The sequence below is a fragment of the Strongylocentrotus purpuratus genome, unplaced genomic scaffold (assembly GCF_000002235.5).
Source record: "Strongylocentrotus purpuratus isolate Spur 01 unplaced genomic scaffold, Spur_5.0 spur5_scaffold_19, whole genome shotgun sequence".
In the NCBI taxonomy this organism is placed as follows: domain Eukaryota; kingdom Metazoa; phylum Echinodermata; class Echinoidea; order Camarodonta; family Strongylocentrotidae; genus Strongylocentrotus; species Strongylocentrotus purpuratus.
Window position 1 is genome coordinate 22627529 of NW_022145604.1, and position 12695 is coordinate 22640223.

At 36.3% G+C, this 12695-nt stretch overlaps 1 protein-coding gene across 3 annotated transcripts in view; it reads left to right on the forward strand.

The window, feature by feature from the left end:
• Positions 1-12695, forward strand: part of LOC577202 (serine/threonine-protein phosphatase 6 regulatory ankyrin repeat subunit A) — a 55270-nt gene that overhangs the window by 26776 nt on the left and 15799 nt on the right. For 2 of the 3 annotated variants that reach the window (XM_030990606.1, XM_030990605.1), the window contains exons 7-13: positions 184-326; positions 1599-1724; positions 2769-2934; positions 5325-5348; positions 10669-10783; positions 11789-11871; positions 12468-12531. In XM_030990606.1, the coding sequence (XP_030846466.1) occupies positions 184-326; positions 1599-1724; positions 2769-2934; positions 5325-5348; positions 10669-10783; positions 11789-11871; positions 12468-12531 (721 nt within the window). The remainder of the gene's footprint in view (positions 1-183; positions 327-1598; positions 1725-2768; positions 2935-5324; positions 5349-10668; positions 10784-11788; positions 11872-12467; positions 12532-12695) is intronic. The other variant, XM_011673165.2, reaches the window with a different exon arrangement.

The window sequence follows — 12695 nt, forward strand, 5'->3', positions numbered from 1 at the left end:
TCTCTCTCCATCTCTCTCTCTATCTCTCTCTTCCCCTCTCTATCTTTATCTCTCTCTCCATTACTCTCTCTATCTCTCTCTCTCCCTTACTCTCTATCTCTTCCTCTCTCTATCTCTATCTATCCATCCATCTATCTAACGATCTACATGTATCTCTCTCTCATTCTCTCCCTCCTCCCACAGGACACGTTGATGTAGTGCAGCTGTTGATTGAGAATGATGCAGACATAGGATGTCGAGACCGTAGTCTGTTCACACCCCTCCATGCTGCCGCTGCTAGCGGCCAGGTCAGCGTGGTGAGGATACTGCTAGAACACGGAGCTAAAGTAAGTGAACTGTCAGTGTGAACAAATGTTTGAGTGGAAATGCTCAATCTTGAATGTGTGCATTACATCTCTACTTATTGTAATCTTGGAATGATATGTATTATTAATAGTTCAACAGCATTATGAAAACACTGCCTGTAATGGCTTAAAGACCCTGGGTGGTATTTTCATAAGTTAAGCCGGGACTAAGTCCAGACTAAACAAGAATTTTAGTTCACACTTCTATGGAATGCTAGGTTTCATCTTCCTCCTTCAATATTCATGACAAAGATAATCTACCAAAGACTTTTTGGAAATTCAGTTCATACTCATATTATCTTTTTCTTCCCATTTCATTGCAAAATTAATTTTTTGAAGACTTTTCATTGAAGGATTAAAATAATCTGTACAGGATAAATGAGTTGACAACAAGCACTCCATAAAAGTGTGGACTAACTTAGTGCACACTAACTTAGTACCAGAATACCACCCCCTGTCTTCAACTAACAGTGTAGTTCATGTATGAACCTTCTGAATTTGGAGTCAGCAGGGCGGTATTTCGCATGTCGCTAACTTGTACTGGGGGGTGCAGGTGGACCACTACACCGGGGTTTCCCCCTACTCTTATACGAATAGTGCAGTGGGTTCTTAACGTGCAAAGGTAGTGACTCTTCTCTACACGGGGCCTCCATTTAACGTCCTATCCGAGGGACGGAGTGTTTTCCACTTGACATAACCTGCGTCTATGAACAAGGGAAGGGACACATTAACACACAACGCAGGCTTCAGTCATCCGCCTGGGTGGGAGTCGAACCCGGGATCTTTGGTTCGACAGACGGACGCTTTACCGACTGAGCCAACTCGCCTCCGCATGTTTACGGTGATGACAGTGAAGAAAATTTGGGTACATCTATGCTTTCCATGTTAGGCAAAGATAAACAATCGTACATCACATGATTTCACCGATACAGATACTATTATTAGAGTTTGGAATTACTGTCTGTTCCTTCATGTATCTTACTTACCCAAATTCCATAGAATGAGAGTAGACTGACAATTGTTAGATCTTTGCAATTAACCAGCCGGTAATTATAAAATGCTAATGACCAGTAATTACAATACAGTCAGACGCCCTCATTACAGTCTGGAATTAGTTTTACATTTAGTCATTTGCCAATAATGAATACTTTCAAATGACTGGTTATACATCAGCAAAAATAATTCTTGGTCACATGTCAGCTCTTAACCAATCATGTGATAAGGATGTTAAACATCATTTGATATTTGTTGCAGGTTGATATGCCCAACGCTTGTGGTAACACCCCTCTTCATATAGCAAGCCTGAATGGTAATGATCTGGTGCTGAGGGAGTTAATACAACACAATGCAAATGTCAACATACTCAACAACAAGGGCCAGGTAGGATTTAGATAGTCATTTATGTAATGTAATCAAATATTATACAAATAATACACAGCAGTGAGGGCATTAGTAAGAATTACCCACTCGTGGTACCTTTGGAACAGTCTAACACGCCGAATTTGGACTGTTTTTAAGGTACAGAGTGTGGGTAATTTTACCAATGCCCAAACAAAATGATGTGTATTATTTGAGTTATAAGATAACGTTTGATTTGTTTTATAAAATGATGTTTTATAACATAATTTTGATAATTTGATTAGGATCCACGTCATCATCTTATAAAATGCATTAATCTTTGTTAAAGCCTCACTACAAATGATTTCATCCACCTGTTACGAATGACTGTATTTCAATTGTCAGAATGCGAAGTGCATTCATTACATGTTGTTAGGTAGGACAAGCCATGATATAATGGCAGCTAGGCTAAAGCCGGGGTAATAATACATGCGCCTCGGAATAGAATTTCTAGATAAACTGCGCTATAGAAATGCCTATTATTATCATCATTATTATGATTGAATAGAGTTATATATACAACACGTATAAAGAAAAACTATTATTATTACTATTATTATTATCATTATTATGATTACATAGAGTTATATATTTGAACAACATACAAAGACAAAACTGTGAAAGTGAAGGAAGACATCAAAGCCTCATGTAACTTCAATTTTTTTTCTCCAAAAAAGAAAGAAGGATTAAGCATCAAAATCATTTTATTTTCCCCTCACACCCCCTTGTTTGATGCAATATAATTAAGAATATGTTAAATTTATTTTGGGCTTACAATTAAATGTGTTCTTGCATGCAATAAAAATAAGCCATTAACATGGAATAGATGTATGTAGGCTGTATTTATATGATTTACATTTGCATATTTCATATTGTTGTAAACGACCCCTTAAATGTGAAGCATGAACAATAAACTGAAACTGAATTGTATGTTGTTGGACATATTTTATGTTTATGAACTTATACTTCAGGTTGGTTCTGATGTTTTCCATTTTGTTCCCTCATCTCTCTCGAAAATGCTTACAGACCCCACTGCACCTGGCTGCTGTGTCGCCACACGGAGGCATGTGTCTGGAGTTCCTCATCGGCCGAGGGGCAGAGGCTAACATCCAATGCAAAGATGGGCGTACCCCCCTCCACATGATCGCCCTTCAGGGCCACTACCCCCGGGCAGAGAGCCTCATAGAGAGAGGTGAGATTCAACCTTTAACCCCACTGGTCATAGGTCAATATGTCATAGGCCCCTTGTTTCAGGTCATGCCCTGGTAGTCGGTAGAAATGAAATGATGTAATGGTGTATAAGAAAGGTGAGAGTGGGGCATTCAACCTTGACCCCACTGGTCATAGGTCAACGGTCAAAGGTTGTAGGTCCCTGGTCGGTGTCACAGACTTGAAAGTTTGTAGAAAGAGAGTTGCGGATGTTGAGATGGTCCTGTGCTTGGCCTTCAGGGGCACGACCCACAGGCATCGAGCCTCATCGAGAGAGGTGAGTTGTGACCTTTAGCCCCACCGGTCAGAGGTCAATACAGTGAAGAATAAGTTGTGGAAATAGACTTGTAAATGTTGAAATGGTCATGGGATATCCTTCTGGGTGCATAACCATTTTGGCTAGAGAGTGTCATCGGGATAGGCAGGATTTGCGCAGGAGCTCTCCACCCCACTAGGCATAGGCATGGAATCGGTATGATAAGAGTTTATTGCCATCAGCATAATAGAATAGGGAAGGTATGTGCAATACTAGTAATTGGTGACACCAACGATGCCCAGAATGATTTCCTTTTAGCTCTTTTCTTTCTGTCCTAACTCACTTTTCTATCCCTTGACATGTACACCATCCTTTTGCCCTTCACTATTTCTTGCTTTCCTTTGAGAGGTCCAATACTGGAGATTATATTTTTAAAATCTTTTTGAAAAAGCTATTGTTTGTCAACGGCAATGAGGCATATTTATTTCCTAGTATGTCTTACATGCAGCTTAACTGTGAATCTCTAGTTTGTAATTCACATTATAAGCTATTTTGAAGCTGCATTGAACGAATTTCTTGTAGGTACTTAAACATAGACACTTGTGAAAGATTGTGTTTATTTTGGCCCTGTGAGTGTAACAATAATAGAACAAATAAGGAATATAAATATATATATACATGTATATATAGATATATGATAATTGATATTTAGTAGATTCCTGCTTCGTGCATGTGCATTAAAGATCCTTGTGATTGCATGGGTGAAGAATGCCCCCCCCCCTCCCCTCCCAAACGTTCCCCTTGCCATGAGTTTACATAAGGGGGAATCCCCATAGGCATGGGGCAAGGTCAAAGGTCGTGACCCTCTCTGCATGTGTGAATGATGAGAGCATGCACTAGTATGCATTTTAGATAGGAAACACCACCACTCTAACTTACTTTTTGATGCTTATTTTTTTAATGTTAATGCGATGGGATAGAAATTATTATGCATGATGATGACGATCCTAGTTTTGTTTTTTGGTGAGAAAAACTCCCTTTCTCCACTTTGTTTTTGGCATTCTGAATGTCAAATGGTTTGGGACTTCAGTTTTATTTTTTGGTATAGGATGGGAATATTTTAAAACATGGTGAAGTTTTTCCTCATGTATGAGAAGGCCAAGGGTTTGTATTTTTGTTTTTAGTTTTAATTTTTAAATATGTCATATTCCGTATATTTCAAAAAGGTAAGTACCGGTATACAAAAAAGCAAAATGAATATATCGCCTTATAAATCTGTTTTTGTTTTGTTTTGTTTTGAAGTGTTATTTGGTGCAGGTTGAATAGAGAAAATGCAGAGCTATTTGTGTGATAATTTTTAATCGAAAATCTGACATTCAGTACAATGTGGATTGCAGAGAGCTTTGAAGATTTTTTGTGTTTCAAACCTTTATCTGGTCGTTGCGGATCATTGACTTCACTTGATTACACTTCTGTTTCTATAGCAACATGTTTTGTTCAGTCAGAAATGTATGCAAATTTAAAAAGGTAATTTTTTTTAGATTGTAATCTTTAGCCACCTCCTTAAGTTAATCTGCATGGGAAATTGCTTTAAAACTTGCATATTTACCCCAGAATATTGCATTTTGCAGTATCAATGAAGAAAAGCATAAAATTATATACTTACATATACTGTATGCTTCCAAAACAAATTTTGAAATATAACCTGAATGTTTCATACTCATCTTAAAAAATGTTGTATTTTGTATCCTCCTGTAATAGAGAATTATGTGAAACAACTTTGGTGATCTTACACACTTCCTCCGATGACATTTGCTCCAGGCTTTTTTGTTTTAAAAGTATCAGATTGGGGTTTAAGGTTAGGTCTAGGTTAGATCAGGGTTAGTAATTAGTATTTGAAAATAGTATTGGGTCCAGGATTGATGTCAAGAAATGTGGTTTGTAGGAAGTATAGTGAGGCAATTGTTGCAGGAGCGTGTGTCATTCATCAAAATTTGCATATATTTGCATAAAATTGCATAAAATTGCATAAATTTGAATATATTTGCATACATTTCTGAAGATGTATTTTGTGAACTGTCCCTAATAACACTAATCTTTTCCATTCCTTTCTGTAGTTGTCCAGCTTCTCTTAGATGCTGGTGAGTATCGGACCCTAAAACATTTTAACTCTCTCTCTCTCAGTCAATCACCATCGGGGCCCTGTTTCACAAAACTTGCGACCAATAACAAGTCGCTGAAATCGTGGCTTTTGATTGGCTCTGAGCGGATTTGTTGTTGAATTTTGGCGCTTGTTGCTAATGACAAGCTTTATAGCAAGTTTTGTGAAAGAGGGTTCCGAAGTGTGCAGTAACCAAGGTCTTATTCGTAAAAAGCAGGCTCCACTGGTTTATGGATTGCTACATGTCAGCCGCTTTATTCTGAACAAAATACTGCATTAATTTGAGGTAGTTAAAATACTTGAGCCATGAAATAAATGTGAAAGAATATTTCAGGATAGGATAAGTTTCATATATTATTCATTTAGTGACATTATTTATAGTAATTATAACACAAGCAGAAGTTGACACATGGCACTCCATAAGTTAGTGGAGTGACTCTACCAGTCAAATCAGTGTTTAAACGTGGACTCTGGTTGTACCCTTTTATAAATTTATTAACTTTTTCAATAATACCAGCGCTAACCAGGGAATGAAATCTGTTCAATTGCCATTGTGCAAAAAAAAAAAAATGAGAAAAAAAATGCTACTAACGTTCTTTTATTTGTTGTTTAGTTTAATACTTGTAGGGCATCAGTCTCATGTACAGGAACCCTTGATTTTTTCTCAATTTATAAAATAAAGATTTGAGAGCGTTAGGCCCCTGACTTTTAACAGTATTTCCTATTAGAGCAGGCCCCTTTTTTATATTAAGTATGTGTAGCCTACTTTTCAATCCAGAGAAAATACAATTTTTCTTTTGTTGTCGGTTGTTATAATCAGACCTCGTGTTAAAAAGCAAACCCCTCTATTAATAAAACGTGTATGTTGCTAGTTTTTAGGAAAGTAGAAAATAGAATTTAAAATGTGATTGAAAAAAAGGTGTGTGCTTCAAAGTTGCTGTTTGCCTTCTGAATTCTACTTAGTAGTCTGATCAGATAAGTACATATATATATATATATATATATATGATGCAAAAATCAAAGCTTATTATGTGTGATACATGTTTAATGTAGTCTGTATAGCACATGTTTTTATAATTTTTGTAGTTTAATTTAGGATTATAGAAAAGGGTTCAAGGATTTTCTTTCTTGTCTTTGCTTTAAAATACATAGTTTTGCCTCTTTTGTCATCCCCATTATAACATTGACAAAATTAAGCTTTGGTGAAATTTATCAGCCTTTACAAAACTTAAGAGAAATACACAAGGACATTGAAACACACTTCCTGAAAAAATGCAGCGTAGGGAAGGGGGGGGGGCAGTTACTTGTATAGTTAAAGGTAATACAAAGTTTTGGGAAATTTTGAAAATTGGGTGGATCGTGATTCTTACAATTTTGATATATTTGGATGCCCCTGTGGATGTATTATAAGCTCTAGAAAATTTAGTCCCTAAAACACTTCTGCTTTTGAGAAAAATAAAATATAAAAATTTACCGGTGCTCCCGGTAAATGTTGATAAATTTCAAATAGCGCCTACGGCTGTACAATGGTAGCTGCGACCATGAAACTCTCAGAATATATAGTTGTGATATTTATTTCCAAACGGGAACAGGTAATCGGTCGATTATAGTCAAAAACATTGTTTTATAGCTTAATTAATATTTGACCTTGAGAGGGAGCTATACATCAAAAAGAGTTTCTTATTTACAATTTCATAACTTTAGACTCGATTTCAACCGCGACAACGATCACTGAACATTGTAGGATCGCATATGCTTCCAATATGTTCATTTGAACCAAATTCATGACCCCATACCAAAACTTTGTATTACCTTTAAGCTTACTGTGCACTGTGCTTATATTGCAGTAGCTTTTTTTTTTAGGCAGTCATATGTAAACAAGGCTTTTCTGTTTAGTTTTCATCTCTTGGCATTACTTCAAAGGGCCTCAGACCACATGTTAAAGTGTTGCACTGTTAATGAAATGTTGATGTCTTGACAGCAAACGCTTAGGGGCTTGTTTCAATTTTTCCTTGTAACATTGATAAGTTGTAAAATATGCTCTTTTCAGACTATATCTGTTTTGCGTACAATGTATTCTTAACCAAGTGTTTTACTTAAAATATTATTTCTGCTTATTTCTTCTCCCTTGCATCTAAAGAGGAGCCTAGAAAATCATGTTTATCTTTTGTTTTGAATTATGTACTGTGGCATGCTGAGTTTGGATGCACTGAGAATAGAATGTGCATGGCTTGTGCATGACCTATAGGGAAGAGAAATGTTAAACCGTATCAATACAGGAGGTGTTTGCTATAGTATTTGATAATCAAAATTATGAACATTTTCTTAGGAATTTGAGATATTTAAAAAAAAGTAATATTTCAATTCAATTCATTTTTGAGATTTACTTTTGATATTGATTTTTATGCCTCCGTTACGAAGTAGCCGGAGGCATTATGTTTTCGGGTTGTCCGTCCGTCCGTCCGTCCGTCCGTCCGTCCGTACGTCTGTACGTACGTCTGTACGTACGTCCCGTTCTTGTGATCGCGTTATCTAAAGAACCGATTGATGGATTCCTGCCAAACTTTGGTAATGTATGTATCTTGCAGAGCCGATGAACTGATTAGATTTTGGGGTCACGAGGTCAAAGGTCAAAGGTCACAGGGCTCATTAGGTATGCAAAAACAGCTCGTGATCGCGTTATCTGAAGAACCGATTGATGGATTCCTGCCAAACTTTGGTCATGTATGTCTCTTGCAAAGCCAATGAACTGATTAGATTTTGGGGTCACGAGGTTAAAGGTCAAAGGTCACAGGGCTCATTATGTATGCGAAAACAGCTCGTGATCGCGTTATCTCAAGAATCGATTGATGGATTGCTGCCAAACTTAGGTCATGTATGTTACTTGCAGAGCCGATGAACTGATTAGATTTAGGGGTCATGAGGTCAAAGGTCAAAGGCCAAAGCGCACATTATGTATGCAAAAACAGCTCGTGACCGCGTTATCTCAAGAAGCGATTGATGGATTCCTGCCAAAATTAGGTCATGTATGTTACTTGCAGAGCCAATGAACTGAGTAGATTCTTGGTTCATAAGGTCAAAGGTCAAAGGTCATGGGCTCATTATGTATGCAAAAATAGCTTGTGAACGCATTCTCATTAGAACTGACAGATGGATTACTATTTAACTCAGGACATCTTGCAGAGCCAATGAACTGAGTAGATTTTAGGGTCATGAGGTCAAAGATCAAAGGGTCATATATGTATATGAGAAATTGCTTGTAATCACGATTTTCTGAGAACCTGTCAATGGATTACAATTGAACTTGAATTCGAAAAATTTCTTCTGTTTTGGTTTGTAAAATTGCTCTATGACGGAGGCATCATTTTCGACTGCGCGCAGTCGAATTCCATCTAGTTTTCCAAATGGTGATATATTCTTCTCTTTAAAGTGACTCAGCAACGTTGCCTCAGATTCTGAAACAAAATCCTGGATTTAGCTCATGCTACAATCATACTTACGAACCTTTAGGTCAGTCAGGAATCCCATGACTTTTACAAGCAGATCGCCTGTCTGATTATCAAGATATTTATGATTGGAAATTAAAATTTAATTTGTCGTTTTCCTAACGGTGTTGAGAACACTAAAGTCTTTTTTGGGGGAAAATGAGTATGGTGAAACTGATCATTCAAAGATTTTTACTTTTTTGAGGCTCTTCATGATCATTTTGAAGCGCAATCTTTTGAGGGCTTCAATATCACAAACACTGATAACACGTAGGGCCATCCATCTCAGATTTAACATTGTTAAACGATGCCTTTAATTGGAAAAGAAGAAATTAATACATTTCTTACTCCAAATTAAACATTGTATACACGCCAAAATCAATATCTAGATATATGTACATATGTATCATTCCTGCAGGTGTTGAATATATTAATATGAATAATTTAGTTTAATATTATCTGACACGGTGTGAAATGCGTCATCTTCCTCCTTGGTACTCTATGCATATGCTGGTACAGGGTGTGCATGCTCTACTCTAACAACCCTTGGTTTCTTTCAAGTCCTGTCCAGACATGGCACTGTAAACTGTTCCCTAAAACTACAGCAGTAAACCTTTATGTGTGAAAGAGGCCATTTTTTGAAGGGGATGGGCATAATATATTCCCTTTGTGTTCTCACTGAGCTGTGTGTTATAAGATGCAAATGTGTGAAGCACTTGCTTATAATATAAATAGCACTTTAATTGCCACAGTAATGTTTTTTTTCCTTCTTATTTTATGAGGTGGTTCACTGCAGCCTGCAGTGTATGCGAATCAAGCTTTATTGTTTGTTATGTGCTCTGGTTTAGTTCTTTCTGTTTACAAACACCACAAAATGCTTATATGTAAAGTATACCTGTATTTCATTGACATATACATTAAACAGCTAAATTATTCATACCTCTTGTATATTGGAGGTTTTGGTTTTTGTGTTTTTTCATAACTCAATAATGATGAGTGAACTGGTTGAATTACAGCATTAGTTGAATACTTTCAGATGTAAGCTTTAATAGGGCACATTCTCAAGAAATATAAATTGGGACAATCAATTTTTCGAATACAAAAAAAAAAAAAAAGAAAAAAAAAAAAAAAAAAAAAAAAAAATAATAATAATAATTGGAAAGTGTATGAATCATTTAGTTATTAAAGGTAAAGACCAGTTATGGTCATGCGATTGCATTGTGAAAGAAACGTTGTGGAATCGATCAGAAAAGGTTGATCATCTAGCATCTAGCATCTGCAAGGTTCTGGAATCATCAAAATGATAAGAAATTTGGCCCATTCTTCGTAAAGTTACAAGCACTATACACAGAAAGATGTATATGGGACTACCCTATATCTCTCACAGACCATGAGAGAAACAAATTTACCAAATATATGAATTAGTAGGCGGTTTCCCGGCAAATTTTTTATCATCATGTATTAGTCAAAACATATTCTTTCACATGATTGGTAATGAGAGCTTCCATTTCATTTTTTGAAATCGGGGCGTTTCCAATACTGGTCTTTACCTTTAACTGTATCTACGTATTGTCTGCTCAGAGCCAAAAAAATGTTGCAGTATCTCACATCAAATAGCATAGAGCTAACACCCTTCTGGCACCCATCAGATGATATATTTCTTAAAGGAGTATGAAACTAATTTTATACGGAGGCACAGCAGCTGATATAACATGTCAGATTATACTAGTAACTTGTACATTATGTAAAATACTACTGTTGGATATTAGAGTGGTTATCATTTCTTCAAGTTATTCTTCTTCTTGTTTGCCGTAGGTGCTATGATCGACTGTGTGGATAACCAGGGTAACACACCACTCCACCTTGCCGCCCAGCATGGACACCAAGAACTACTGGTCACTTTGCTTGACCATAGTGCTGACCCAACAAGGTACCATCCAAACCTGTCGTAGTGACCACCTTGCTATAAGGCCACCTCTAGTGGTCACTATGATAATGTTAATAATAATAATAATGTTCAAGTTTTTAATATATAGCGCATATTACATAATTGTCTCTATGCGCTGAGAGAAGAAAGAGAGGGAGAGAGGAGAGAGAGAGAGAGAGAGAGAGAGAAGAGGAAAGACATGAAAATTATTGAGCTTTCACCATTCATCACTTATAATTATCAAATCAATTACAAAATTCATATGTTTACTTTATGATTTATAAGACGGGCATGATCGAAATTCGAAACAGATGTTTTTAAGATGGATTTCAATTGATGTAGTGAAGGACAACATTTGAGATATTTTGTATTTTCCTTCTAGAAAGAAATTTGTGTTCCATAAAATTGTGCTCCATGAAATTTGTGCTGTAGAACCTATGTATAGAAAGGTCACCTGTCTACAGGAGTCACATATTTTTTTGTTTTCCCCGTAAGAAGAAATGTTTGTCAAAGAAACATGTGTCTTAATAAAACCTGATTAAAAAGGTTGTCCTTCCACAGAGGATACTTTTTGTCTGTTTCCCTTGGATGACTTTTACTGTGTGTACACATTCACAAAGACATGAAATGATACAGTGAATTCTGCTTTAGCGGCCACCTAAATATAAAGACCACCCATCTATAAAGACCGTCTGTCTAAATAGACCAGCTGTTAAGGTTGCAATTGAGATAAAGATTAGGTTAGGCTTGGGTATACTATTGGAACTGACTTGATGAAGTATAGTGGATATTTGTGATCTCGTTGATATAGACATGAAATGATTGGTGATTTTATATTTGCTCCTGAAATGTTTGTCCGAAGCTATATTTTGTTCAAGATGCAAGGTTAGGGCCTAGGCTAGGATTGGTTTCTAGATTTAGACTTATGTGTATGTCATTATTAGAGTTCTTGTGAACTATCACTTGGAAAAGATATCTATAACTGTATTTTTGGTTGTGTTCCAACAGACACGGTATCCATCGCATGTTACCTCTCCATCTAGCCGGTCTGAGTGGCTATACAATCTGTTGTAAGAAGCTCCTGGAATCTGGTGAGTATAAGCTATTAAAATAACAGCACATGCTCCATCAACCATTGCTCAGTTGTTAAAGAGAAGGTTGAGTTCTGGGGAGAGGTGAACAATAATTTGTGAGCATTATTGTTGATATGCAAGAGTGGAAGAACATCAGAGACAGAAAAAAATGTTCCTTAAAAAGCATGGGTCTTCAAATGCCTTAATATTCTAAATAAAATACAAAAATGACGACCTCATTTTTATGCCACATGTCTGAAACAAACACATAGGTTTAGAACTTTCTAGATAGTTGTATTCTTTGTGTGTACCTAATAGAACACAAACTATTCACAAAGTTTAATCCTTGGTTGGTTATATTTTGATTAATAAAGAGATATGCATCTCAATATATTTATAGATATATGTTGTTTACGTAAAATAATCTGTGACCACTTATATTAGCTTGTGGTCCTGGAAAATGAAATGGCAAACCAATAATTTTCCTCATATTTCAGTACTTTTGAACTTAAATGCTTTCTGTACTGTTATAAAGATTTTCCTCCAGGTGACAAGTTGATGTGGCAAAACATTTTATTCAAAGACTTTTCTTCTTCTTCTTCTTCTTTTTACAGGTTGTGATGTGAATAGCCTAGATGAAAATGGCAGGACGCCTGCACACTGCGCGTCATGTTCAGGGTTAGTACCAACTTTCAAAGTTCTAATGTATTCGAAGAGTTTAATTCCAAAAAAAGCTAAATCCATTTTTGTAACTTCAGAGAAAAAAGAAATCGTTTACCAGATTTTGTACAGGCATCTATGGAAAAGTGATATTAGAAGGTGCATTTTTTCATAATTGCTCT